We start from the raw sequence: 13,573 nt of genomic DNA, 5'->3' as shown, positions 1-13,573 counted from the left end.
ATCTTTACTATTTACCAAGAGCACTATTTATTCTACTGAGCAAACCCTCCAAACTCATGAACTTGTGTAACTTATGATCTATTGGGATAGAGAAGTACAATTACCAGAATCAATAAGTAAAATGTACAGTATGCTAGACAACGAGCAACGCCAAGGAACAAAATGAGGCAGGGAATTGGTAAGAGTGTTGGGGGTGAAGGAATATGGTTCTGAATAGGGCAGTCAAAGAAAGTCTCACTGAGGAGGTGACATGTGCATGAAGACGTAGAGGTGAGAAAGTGGGTTGTGTGGCTGTCTGGGGGAAGAGCCAAGCAGGCAGAAGGCACAGCAAGAGCAAAGACCCTGAGGTTGCAGGATAAGCACAAGCCAGAGTGGCCCGAGCTCAATAAGCAAAGGTGAGAATGCTGGAGAAGAATAAGAGAAGTAAAGGGCATGAGGAAGGGGGACAGATCATGTACAGCCTTGGAGGACATTGTCGGGACTTTGGCTTTTATTCCATGAAAGGTGGAAAGCCACTGGAGGATTTCAAAAAGAGTAGTGACATGATGTGACTCAGATTTTAACAGGATCCCTCAGTCTGCTGGGCAGAGAGTAGACTGAAGAGGGGCGAGGGGAGAAAGCAGAAGAATCATTAGGAGGCATTTAGGCAGGAAATGATGGTGGCTTGGACCGTGTTAATAGGAACAGGGGGGCAGGAGAAGTAGTCGGATTCTGCATCTTTCTTTCTTTTTTATCTTCACCCGAGGACATTTTTCCATTTTTTTGTTCAGACAGAGTGTGTGTGTGTGTGTGTGTGTGTAGGGGGGGGAGTGGCTGCCACCCGCGCGACACAGCCAGGCTGGGGACAAACTGCAACCAAGGTACATGCCCTTGTGGGAACTGAACCCGGGTCTCTCTGGACCGCAGGCCGATGCTCTAACCACTGAGAAAACCGGCCAGGGCTCTGCATCTTTCTGGAATGGAGAGCAGACAGACTCGCTGATAGGTTGGATAGGATATGGGGTATGGGAAAAACAAAGGAGTTCAAGATGACCACAAAACTTTTGTTGGATAGATGAACAATTGAGTCACTTGTTCATTGCATTTTGCACCTGAGGAAACCAAGGCCCAGAGAGGTGAGGGGACCCACTCGACGCAGTGCTGCACGTTGGTGGTAGAGGACAGGCTGGAATTGCCTGCAGCCTAGACTCAGCAGCAAGGCCTTTGTCCACGTGGAGGCAGGGACCACTGAGTGCCTGCCCATGTGCTTCTTCTTGCAGAGGGAAGGCCCGGGAGGTGCGCAGCCCCACCAGGTGGGCAGCCTCACCCTCTGACTGCCCACTGGTGCTGCGGAAGCTCATCTGTAAGGAAGACATCCGCTCTGGCTGCAAGTGCATAGTAAAGGCACCCCTGGTATCTGACGTGGAGCTGGAGCGCTTCCTGGCGGCGCCCCGCGACCCCAGCCAGGTGCTGGTGTTCGGGATAGTGTCGGGCCAGAGCCCCACCAGCACAGGACAGCTCCAGTGGCTGCTCAACACACTCCACAGTCACCGGCAGCAGGGCCGTGCCTCACCCTGTGTCCAGGTGGGTCCTGGGCCCAGCAGAGGAGGCCCAGTGTCTGCGGGTGGGGGGGCTGGTCGGGAAGAACCCCATGGAGGGCTAGGACTGGCTGAGCACCCGGCTGAGAGGCTGCCTCTCCACCTGGGCACATGGCCCTCTTTCACTTCCTTTCCTCTTTGGGACCTTTGTACATGCTCTTCCTACTGTTTGTGGGTTTCTCTTCCACCCATTCTTCTGTCCCAGAACAAGTGTCACCACATCAAGACTTTCTTTGACTGCCCTATTTAGCTGGAGACAGCCAGGGCCTGTTGTTTTCTTCCAGAGCGCTCACTGTTTGCGGTTCTGTGCGGGTGCCCTCAGAGCAGAGTCACGCTCTCCCCTGGATCCTCGGGGCTGAGGGGTGTTTGTAGACAGTGGCCAAGGACCTACTGTGCGCTGGTCCTGAGCAGGGCTGTGCTCCACTGCTGATTTTGACATAGCCCTAGAGGAGCAGCCAACGTGGTGGGGCAGCCCCGCTGAGGGCGGGAAAGGACAGCTCTAGGCTGGTAGGAACTGGGGAGCAGGGGAACACCTCTCAAACGTCAGGGAGAGTCCCCCAGGAGGAAGGGGTTTGGGAAGGGGGGTGAGTGTTGCTGGCAGGGGCAATGACCTGTGCCAAGGGGAACAGGGGAAAGGCCACTCGAGGTCCCAGTTCATGTGGGCTGGTCAGTTAAGGGCACTTGGGACCCACCCCACCTCCTTGCTGCAGAATTGTTTCTAAATCTCATTATCATCCCAAGCCAGCAGCCATTCCAGCAGTGTTAGCACAGTTCAGGGAGTGGCCCAGTGCCATGTGAGCACAAAAGCTTTGCATCCACTCGGTGCCTTCCTTCAAAACCTCTTTGTCCTGGTCCCCTCTCAAATCAATTGTCTTCACTTTGTCTTCCTTTGGCTGCAGCCCCGAATTCTGAGGTTTCGTGTACACCCTGAGGACACCCTCTCAAGCCCTCCTCCCAGGAGTGTCACCTTCCTGGCCCTGACATACCCATCCTAGGACCTGCATTCAGCCAGTGCCAGGAGCTTGGCGTTGAAACCCTTCTGATCAGACTCCAGAGGCTTTATTCTAGTCTCATACATCAAAGCCATATATGATTTAAACTTAGAGTTGACTTTAGTTTATTTAAGGACTATTAATTGTTCACTACTAAGTACCCATAAGCACGAGAAGGCATGGTGGTGCGGCCCTGCCGTGAGCAGCATGCACGGGGCCGGGCCTGGCCTGAGCCGGGGGAAGGCCACGGCAGACGGACAGCAGGATTGGAGAAGTGCAGAGAGCAGGCCTGGAGGGTGGGTTCAGGTTACAGTGACGCTGGTGTCACCATTCAGTGTCTGAGGACAGAAGCCTTTCCTGATGTTCTATGCTCTGGTAGCTAGAACACCAGATGTGGTTCTGGGTTTCACATTTTAAACAGAAAGTTCAGGCAGGACAACTGGAGGCACCTGCAATAAAAGGCAGATAAAATCAGAAAGTGTCACATTAGCCGTATTAATGAATCCATAGCATCCAGAAATGAGGGTTGAAAAGAGACCAGCTTTACTCTGGAAGACTAGGCCCTACCTTGAGACCTGGGTTCAGTTCAGTGGATTTAACGACTGAGAGGAGTCCAGAAGAGCAGCCCGTGGGAAAGGTTGGGGTAGAAGTATCCTAGAAACGAGTACACTGGAAACACGGTTCATACCTGCAAACCTCCACACAGATTCTCCCAGGCAGTGGAAACAGGAACATCCCACAGACTGGAGGGCCAGGCTAGTAGTGGATGTCACATGGTGGGGGTGATCATCTTTGTGGCAACTTTCACCAATAGAGAGCCTTAAATGAATCTGGGGACATTCTCTGGGATGGCCATAGGAGGTGTGCATGCGGGGGCTGAGCAGCCCCTTGAGTAGGAGTTGAGAGGGGTGTTGGATGGGGCTCCCGGACTCAGTGGAACCTGGCCTGGTTGAGAATGCGGGAATCTGAGTGCACCCCTTGGCATCGAGGTGACGGGCATTCATTCTCTTGGCAGTGTCGGCATGACCCCTACCGCCTCCTGCGGTATGACCTGGACAGCTCCCTGCAGAAGGACCCACCCCTGCTGGTGAAGAAGTATGCCGTGGTGGCGGGCATGGTTCTGGTGAGCCGGAGCCCAGCAGGGGACTCGCCACCAACTGCCAGCTGCCCCGGTCTCCGTATCTCCATAGCCCGCACCCTTGTGGAGTCACAGATGAGGGAGCGGGGAGGATGGAGGGCCTGTGGGATTCTCTCCCAGCCTGGCCTCCTGGCTCCACACTGACTCCAGGTGTCCCCCATCTCAGGAGACTGAAGGGATGCTTAACGGGAAAGCCACACTAGCTTCCTCCGTTTGTTTATTTTAAACAACTTTTTACTAAAAACTTGGATTGTAAAAACATATACAGGGTTAGGCAAAAGTAGGTTTACAGTTGTTCATAAAAATAATACAATAATTAGTAAGTAAGAAATAATACGATAATTAATAAATAATAATACAAAAATAAACTCTGTTTCACGTACTCACAACTGTAAACCTACTCTTGCCCCACCTTGTAAATTCATTGTGGAAAAAATACAATTTAGAATATAATTACTTCATCATATCACCCAGATTACCTCATTGGTCACTTAACAAAATGGACCGGCACCTGACTGGTCAGTGCTGGGGGAGGCCCTGGGCTAATAGGTCGGCATCTGGCCTTTTCAGTCTTTCTCTCACTTTGGGGTCCTGCTTTTTCAATGAAAAAGGTATGAGTATTATAAGTATTTCCTCATGTCTTAAAATAGTTTGTAACACCTGATTTCTATGACTGTGTAAGAACCTGTCATTTTAGTTTTACTACCTGTGCCGCTTTTTGGGGGCCTTTTTAGGTTATTTCCCTTTTTATTTTTTTGGTCATGACAAATAACACTAATGACTATCCTTGCACAGAAATCTTTGCACAGGTCTCTACTTATTGGAGATTGTTATGTAGAGGGTGGGGACACAGAGAGCTGTAGGACAAGATCCCAGCCCTCAAGGGGCTCCCATCCCCTGGGACCCACTGGTCAGTGGATCAGAGCGGGCTGGAGGCCAGCTGCCTGAGCGCGGGAAGACACGCTCTGGCCCCGGGTTCCGGGAGGTCTTGTGTATGAAGTGACATTCGAGCTAGTCCGTCTGGCGGGGGACAGCTGGGAGGATGGGGCTGGCCTCGGACCTGGGAGGACTAGACAGAGGGCAGGCTTAGCCGCACCTCACTAGGTGACTTGGGAAGGGCAACACCCCTTCCCCGGCCACCAGAGAAAGGCCTGGATGCTGGTGCCAGCTGGCAGAGCCCGTGGCACTGCCCTGAGAGTCAGTGCTGACGTGCTGAGGGCCTCTCCCCTCTGTGTCCTTCCTGTCTGTCAGCAGATGTTCGCGGGGGGCAAGCTCCTTTTTGGGGGCTGCATTTTGAATGGATATGGCTTCAGCAAGCAGAATCTGCTGAAACAGATCTTCCAGGCTCGACAGGACTGTAAGATGGGCTACTTCCTGCCAGAGAACTACAAATTCAGGTAAAGGGCCGGCAAGGGTGGGGGGAGGAGGGGAGGAGTCGGCACTGTGGAAGGGGCACTGATGAGCCCAAGAGCAGTGAGGTGAGGAGGAGGCAGAGATGGGCCCATGGGCCCCACCTGCAGTCCACAGTAGAGCTGGCAGGGTGGGAATGAGAGCAGGCTGTGAGGGGTGAACGAGGTCTGCTGTTGGTTTCCTCAGGACACAAGCTTGAGAAAAGGGCCCTCCCTGAGAGAGGGACACAGGACCGTTTGCCCAGTGCTGGATTCTATAAGAGAAATAATGGAGACAGGCATTAGGGCAGGGAACCTAGTGACGCCCCTGCCTTTTATCACATCTCACCCCACCCCATCCCATCCTGTGTGCAATCCAAGTCCTGCTTCTACTATGTTTACCAACAGGGCCACATAGACAAGGGTAATTCATGGAGTGATCTCAGGTCCTTGTAAAAGGAAGTGGGGTGTCCTGGCTTAAGTCAGCCTCTTGGCCTCTGAGCTCTGGCTTCTCAACCAGGTGATGCCCATTACTGAGCACCACCTGGGCCCAGCTTGGGTGAGATGAGCAAAGGTAGGTCTCTCAGCTCAAGAAGCATACAGCCTGGTCCAGGGAAGGAGCCTGGGGTCGTGATGTTGCGGAAGGCTGGATTAGGGGAAGGAGCAGATTCTAGGATGCCTGGGCCATACGGTGCAGCAGAATATTGGGCCTTGGGTCTCAGGATGAGGCTGGAGCTCCTGCTGTGCACTTCACTAGCTGGGTGACCATGGGCTAATCTGCTTGCTTTTCTAATCTTCCTCGCCTCACCTCTAAAATGAGGGTAATGATGCCCACCTCACAGGGTTGTTGTGAGGATATTATGAAAGTATGTCTGCTGAAGCATGAAGACGTGGGCTTGTCTATGACTGTACCCCCACTGCACTGAGTTGGGCATCCTCCACCCCTACCAGGCCCCTCAGCTTTCTAGGAGTCCTCACACCAATCTCTCCCTCGTGTGCTGAGTTTGGGGCTTGTCAGAATGTCTGCCTGACCCAAAAGAAGTATGGGGAAATCCACCCCAGAGAAACCATGACTGTTACCCCATGACCCAAGCATCCTGGAATGTCTAGTGGAGAAGGCGGGTCCAGAGGAGGCTATGGACATTAGGAAGGGCAGATGCTGACAGGTGCAGAGGGAAAAGTTGCTGAGATCCTAAGGTCTGAGACTCAAAGAGGGAGGACTTGGGGGAGTCCTTGATGGACAATTCCAGAGGAAAAGGAAGCCAGAGGCAATGGGGTTGCTCAGGTTTAAGTAAGAAATACACCAAAGACAAAAGGGTCACGGGAGGACACCATTGGGAAGGCCCAAAATGTAGATGAGCTGAAACCAAAGATGACACTGAAAGGCATTTTCAGAGACATTCAGAAGCGCAGTCCACCATTTGGGGAAGTGGTAGGTGGGGAGTGGAGGTTGCCAAAAACTAGTTACAAAAAGACACAGCTCTTATTTGGCTTCTGCTGCCCTCAAAAGGAGGCTGACCTTTAATGAGAAAGGGCAGCCTGTGCCTAAATAGGTGACAGGGCAGGAAAAGGCATCTGGTCACCTTTAGCAGCTGTGTGAGTTTGGCAAGCCACTTACCCTCTCTATGCCTCAGCAAGAACAAGCATAGTTTTTATCTGTCTTGGGTTGTGAGGATTAGATGAGTCAGACATGTGAAATGCTGGCACATCACTAACAGTTACTGAAAGGTTACAGATCACAGTTGTTAACGCTATTGTTATTATTATGAAAAGGAGTTCTGGGCTCCTAATTTGTTATATCCAAGGGTTCTGAAAGGACTTATGATGTGTTTATGACAGTTGTCAACAACTTTTGAGGAACAGTAGAAAAAGAATCAGAGAGCTACACACACACACACACACACACACACACACACAGATGGTTTAGGTTATTAAAAGTGGAAAGGGGCAGATTCCTGAAACTATAAACCAGTAGGACTCTTCCTAATTCTAGAATGGCTTATTAGGTTGACAGTTTGAAAACACTTAGGGATAAAGAGAATGGAATCTCTACGAGAAAATGTTGCTGTAACAACGGTTCTGTTATCTCTATCTGTGAAACCACCCCCTCTAGCCTTGTGGTACTATATAACACAATTATTTGTTACTATTATCTCTGATGGGTGGAAGGCCTACTGGACTTGCCTGAGTCTCCTGTGTAGTTGCAGTGAGAAGTTGGCTGGGCTGGAGTTCTCTCAAAGGCTGGCTTACTCACACTGTGGTAGTCGATGCAGGCTGTCAGCTGAAACACACGTGGCTTCTCCATGTGGCCTGGGCTTCCTCACAACATGGTGACTGGGTTCCAACAGCAAGGTCCCGAGTCAGGTGTGGTCTGTATTGCCTTTTATGAATCAGCCTCATGAGTCATTTAGCATCATCTTCTCCTGCCTGTGAGTCCCTAGGGCCTGCCCATGTTCAAGGGAGAGGAAGAAGACCCCGCTGCCTGATGGGGGTACTGTTGAAGAACTTGTGGACATGTTTTAAAACCACCCACCAACCCCAGTCTCTCTTCCAGCAGGGCCACTAGATCAGTAGTGAGAGACGTGCTGTCGGCCTAGATTGTCTGCATTCGGAAAGTCACTGGGTGAAAGGTCTTGACTTGATGTCCTCACAGACAAGATGGATAGAGCTGGCTCAGGTGGCCGTTTGGTCAGCCACACCCAGTGAGCAGTGCGCAGCGGCAGCCTGAAGGGCGGACCTCTGTGCTTGACTTGTCCACTTGTTTCCTAAATATGCAACTTGGATGAGTGCATGGGAGGCGGCTCGGCTGTGCACTAGATGGGGAGAGGTGACGGAATTGAGGTTTGTAGTACACTAAGCTGCCAAGAGGTGGTTTGAGAGGAAGAAGAAAAATGTTCACCTTTAGGTTTGGAAGTTTTATGGTCAGTGGATGTAGCAGTCCCAGCATGACAGACTATTATGCTGAAAAGAATCTTGGAAGGCAGAACTGTCTGTATATAATGCAAGGGAGGTGTGTAGCCCCTGGAGAGCTAATGTTTCATTTCTGGATCTTCTGTTTCCAGAAGGGTACTGGCAGACAGCTTTGCATTCAGAGCTGCGGGCATAGGGGGCGAGCCTCGGTGCCTCGCTGTCCCTTGGTGGGAATCCTGTCTTCCTCTCCTAGAGTTTTATTTTTTTAAATCCTCACCCAAGGATATTTTTCCCATTTATTTTCAGACAGGGGCGTAGAGGGAGAGAAACATCAATGTGAGAGACACATCGATTGGTTACCTCCCACATAACCCTGACTAGGGCAGGGGACTGAACCACAACCGAGGTACGTGCCCTTGACCAGAATTGAACCTGAGAATCTTTGGTCCTTGGGCCAATGCTCTAACCACTGAGAAAAACCGGTGAGGGCCTCTCCTAGGGTTTTAATCTGCTTGCTTTTGTGCAGCCACAGTAGGTAGGGAGGTGGGGGGAGAAGAGCCAGGTCAACGGAGTAAATGCAGGACTGGGCAGAGCTGGTGAGGCTGGCTGGTCGCTGGGCTGTGGGCACTTCGGCCTCTCTTTCCTCAGAGGAGCCGGCCACTGAGATCGTCCTCAGTCTGCGCCTGGGGTCTGTGAGGCCACCGTGGAGAAGACGGGCTGTGAGCAAGGAAGAGCTGGGCTGCCCATGGCTGGTGAAGGAGCGTGGCTGCCCAGGGAGGCAGGGCTCCCCGCTGAGGCCTTGAGCTCCAGCTGAGAGTGGGGTGGCCTCCTGCCTAGCAGATAGACTGGTTGCGACAAACAGAGCAGAAGGGTGGGAGCAGGCCAGGCCAAGGACAATTGAGGGGAGGCTTTGGGGCCACTGGGAGGGACCCAGACTCATACAGGCCCGAGGGGCTGGGGTCGCCTGGGGACAGCTCTGCCCTGAGGAGTAGGCAGTGGGTTGGCAAGGGGCGCAAGGTCCCTGCGTGTGTTAAGCTGTGCCAGCCCAGAGTGCTGGGTGTGCCGCACCACAGGCCCTTCTCTCTGTGTCCTCCTGCATCCCCAGGGGCCAGCACAGAGGAGTCCCTTGGGAAACGTTCACTGAAGGATGACCTAGGGCTGATTTTATTCCATCCCAGGGAGTCAGAAGTCAGGTCAGAATGAGGAAGAGCTGGTTGACCGAGTGGTAATAGCTGCTTGCCATGGCCATCTGCCACCCCGCCAATACCTTCAGTGATGGAAGGCTCCTCTCTCCAGAAGTGGCCCCCTTTCCAGCCTAAAAGTCACACCTCTCCTTCAGTTTCTGGACAAGGCGCAACTACTGCATGCCCAGCCTTGTGCTCCACAGTGCGGGTTTGGAGGTGAATACGACCTTGAACTGCTGCACTTTCGCTGATCCAAAGACCCAGAAATTGATGTGAAAAAAAGTGAAGGGCATTAATCATTAGAGAAATGCAGTCAAAACCACAATGAGATACCACCTCACACCCATTCTATTATCAGGAACAAACAAACAGAAAACAACAAGTATTGGCGAGGATGCTCACTTGGTGGTCAGGCTGGGTGCACAGGTGTCACGGATACAGAGTTAGGGCAATTCCAGCCTTCAAAAGAAGCCAGGGAATGGCCAGTTTGGTTCAGTAGTTAGGTCATTGGCCTGCAGACCAAAGAGTCGTGGGTTCGATTCTGGTCAAGGGCATGTACCTCGTTTTTTGTTCGGTCCCCAGCCCTGGTGAAGGTCATGCAGGAGGCAGCCAATAGATGTGTTTGTCTCTCTCACATCAATGCTTCTCTCTCTCTCTCTCTTGCTTTCTCCCTCCTACTGTATCTGAAGATAACTGGAAAAATATCCTCAGGTGAGGATTAAAAAAAATAAAAGAAACCAGGGAAGCCAACCTCCAGTGAGTCTCTGGGTCCCCAGGGAGTGAGGTTTTTCCTTCACCCACCCCCTGGAGAAGCACCTGTGCCCTTTCTCTCTGGGAACTGGGACACTGAAGGGGCAGCTCTTGAGTGAGGGCTGCTTGCCCGGGCACCCCCAGATCTGGGTCCCTTGGACTGTGCCTCCACTGAGCACTGTCCTCCCCTCCCTGCCTCCCTGCAGCACTTCAGCCTCCATCCTGGATGACGCTGACTCAGACAGAAGAGCATTGTTGGAAGATGTCCAAGGAAGTGTCTCCTCGTTGACCCTAGGGGACAAGATGGAGGAGTCTTTCCCTGAAGTCGAGAAGAAGTAGGTGGCCTCCTGGGCCCGGGGCTGAGGGGCTCCCCTGGGGTCAGTAGAATAGGCATGGCTCACAGAGGCCACATGAGGCTAAGTGTCCTTGGGTGGTAACATCCCCTTTGGGTCTCTCCAACAGTCCCTGACCCCTGGCCATTTTATCAACATGCTGCCCAGTTTCTTTCCCTGGAGCTGCTGCTGACAGTGGTCTGGTTGGTGGAGACTGGGGCCTTCAAACTTTGTGGTGAAGTCCCACAGCCCAGATCCATCTGTCTGTCTGAGAAGGGTGGAGCCTGCCAGCTATCTGCCTGCAAGAAACATCCTAGACCTGTCAACGCCACTAACTTGGCCATGTTCACTGTAAAGCAAATCATGTGTTCTGCAAGAGCATGAAAAATCACATGTTTCTCATGACAATAGAAAAGCAAAACTGAGTGCCTACAAAACTCAAGGTGCCACCAAGACCCCCAGGTTGAAGTGATGCCCAGAGGACCTTGACTGTGCAAGGTGGAAGGCCACACTACCTCGGCCCAGGCCAGGACAGGCTCAGGGCACTATCCGGACCAGCCCTCTCTACCCTTTTCCCAGCATTGCTTCTCTCTATTTGATTTTTAGGATGAAACATCCCGACGTGAATCTGCACCCTCACAGCAAAGGCAGGAGGGGCAGTAAGAAGATAAACGCCTGGAAGAAGCCGTCCTCCAAGAAGTGATGCAGCCCATTGACTGCCAGAGTGCCAGGCCTGGACGAGGCTCCTCCCTCGCCCACCCTGCCCCGCCTCCCCAGCCCGACCCCCTTTCTCTGAGCCTCTATGTAATAAATGAGCATGCCTCCAGCATCTGGGTGAGGCCGTGGGCTAGGCTGGCTCTACAAGGCCAGAGGCCCCCCAGCAACTCTGTTCCAGGTCCAGTCCTTGGAAACTTGATTGCTATGACCTAGAGCTTCTTCTGTGGCAGTGATGTCAGCCCAGGATTCTCTCGCTCCCAAGGAAACAAACCTGACAAGGGGGCCAAGTCAAATGAGACATTAACCGTGAGGAGGTCTCTGATGGGACTCAACTCTGCCCTCCTTCCCTTCACTGTGGGAATGGCTCCGGTTCTGGTCCAAGTGGAAGACGGGTGGAGAGAGAAGAAGGAAAGGGGAGACAGGAAGAGAAAAGCAGAGCAGAGGGAGAAGAGACTAAGGGAGAGACGAGGAGACAGATGATGAGAAGGGAGAGCGCAGGACAGAGCGGAGGGGTGAGGGAGGGAAAGAGTGTGAGGAGGGAGGAAGAAATGAAGGAAGAGGGAGAATAAACGACAGGTAGAAAGAGAGGGAGAGGGCCGCGGAGTGGGACAGAAGAGGCAGTGACACGCCACCCCTGGAAAGCCAGAGCTGCTGTGGCCCCTGTATGCTAACGTCCCCATTTAGCCGCCCCCAGTGACCAAGCCAACAGGCCTGAAGGATCCTTACCAGCATCAACCGCCCAGAGATGGCAGCCCAGCTGGTGTGCTGACGCCTCCTTGGTGGCACCTGAGAAGGACAGACAGCATACCAGAGCCATACTTCCCAGGAGCAGGGTGAGGGCCCCAGAGGGTCTGCCTTGTTCTCTAAGTCCAGAAGAGAGACTTCTGGACCCGATCTGTGGGTTGCGCTAAGCGACATGCCCTATACTTAACTACTTGTGCTCCCTTTGTAATAGATGCTTTTGTAATCTGAATTTTTTGAGGTTTAATTTTTATCATTTGTATCATTGTAAGGCTTATTTTGGATTACACATTTGTCTCCCAGTAATGGATTTGAAATGACGTGCTATGTTCTTAAGCCTCCATCCTTTGATACCTAAGGGGTGTCTGATACCTGATATTTGTTAGGGGTCCTGGGCGTTCAACCATTCTCTCCTCCTTCCCTTCTGAGCACAAGGACACACCAGAGTTGGAAGGCAAGCGGAAGCAACTTCTACTTCTGTCCAGGCCAGCCTTCACATACTGGATTTACATATATATGTTGTCTGTGAGGTCTGGGAAACCCAGTGAGTAGCACCCAGGATGCCTGATAGAAGCAAACACAAATCTTCTCTGAAGATGTTCACTCTCAACCTAGGCCTCCTAGGATTCCCACAGAGAGAACCCAATGGGACATTCCAAAATTTAACAATATAAGCCTAAGTGAATGAAAGCAAATATCAAACATTAAATTAGATGTACAAGACTTTGGCTATTGGAATTGTTGGGCACAATATAAAATATGTTTTTAGAGTTTAAATAAATAAAAGAGAGATCTGAAAATATAAGCAAGAAGAAACATACTATCAAACAAGAAAGATAGGAACTGAATTTTGCTCCCAGACGAGTTGGAGTAGCTGGTACTGGAGTGCTCTCCTGACACACACAACCAGGACGAGAGAAACAGAGTGTGTTCTGTAATTCCTCCCAGCTTTCTGCCAGACATACTTTCTGGATCATGGTGCAGGGAAGGAGGGTTCAAGCACAGTACAGAGTATTGCTGAACTGGGGAGAGAGATCAGGGTTTGGAGAGAGAACAGTGAATAGAATTTGTGGGGCAGAGTATCAGAGAAGAGGGAACTCTGCAGAGAGAACTAGAAGTTTTCACAGGGATCTCGATGAGTCTTCGGCTGAATGCTAACCCGCACGTGTTTAGGGTGTGGCTTCATGAGGTCTGGTAAAGAACTAGATTTCCACAAGTAAAAGAATGAAGTTAGATCGTCCACTAACACCATATACAAAAATTAACTTCAAATGGAACCAAATATAAGACCTAAGGCAATAAAACTCTTAGAAGAAAACCTAGCACAAAAGCATTGTGACATTGGATTTTTTTTTTGTTGTTTTTTTATTGATTAATTTTTGTTACAGATGATTCTCCTTTTTTCCCCCACTGATTCCCCCCTCCCCCACCCCTCCCTGCCCCTTCCCCATATTGTTGTCCATGTCCACTGTTCATGCACACATGCGTATAAGTTCTGTGGTTCATCCCTCCCCCACCTCCCCACTCCTTAGGGGATTGTCAGTCTGTACCCCGCTTCCGCATCTCTGGGACTACCCCATTCCTCAAACTGTTATGTTCATTATATTCCACAAATCAGTGAGATCATATGAAATTTGTCTTTCTCTGTTTGGCTTGTTTCACTTAGGATGATACTTTCCAGGTCCCTCCATGTGGTCTCAAAGGATAAGAGATCTTTCTTTCTTACCGCTGCGTAGTACTCCATTGTGTATATGTACCACAGCTTTTTGATCCATTCGTCTACTGATGGGCACTTGGGCTGTTTCCAGATCTTAGCGATTGTAAATAGTGCTGCTACAAAGATG

At 51.3% G+C, this 13,573-nt stretch overlaps 1 protein-coding gene across 1 annotated transcript in view; it reads left to right on the top strand.

The window, feature by feature from the left end:
• The window catches only part of CUNH3orf20 (chromosome unknown C3orf20 homolog), an 83,783-nt gene extending 72,809 nt beyond the window's left edge, over nt 1-10,974 (top strand). The window contains exons 13-17 of the mRNA XM_036267038.1: nt 1,260-1,563; nt 3,585-3,692; nt 4,959-5,104; nt 10,146-10,274; nt 10,878-10,974. Coding sequence (XP_036122931.1) covers nt 1,260-1,563; nt 3,585-3,692; nt 4,959-5,104; nt 10,146-10,274; nt 10,878-10,974 — 784 coding nt within the window. The remainder of the gene's footprint in view (nt 1-1,259; nt 1,564-3,584; nt 3,693-4,958; nt 5,105-10,145; nt 10,275-10,877) is intronic.
• Nucleotides 10,975-13,573: the final 2,599 nt, after the last annotated feature.

Source organism: Molossus molossus, unplaced genomic scaffold (genome assembly GCF_014108415.1).
Source record: "Molossus molossus isolate mMolMol1 unplaced genomic scaffold, mMolMol1.p scaffold_m16_p_18, whole genome shotgun sequence".
NCBI lineage: Eukaryota > Metazoa > Chordata > Mammalia > Chiroptera > Molossidae > Molossus > Molossus molossus.
The sequence above is the reverse complement of the archived record's forward strand: the minus strand, read 5'-3'. Positions and strand labels throughout refer to the sequence as shown.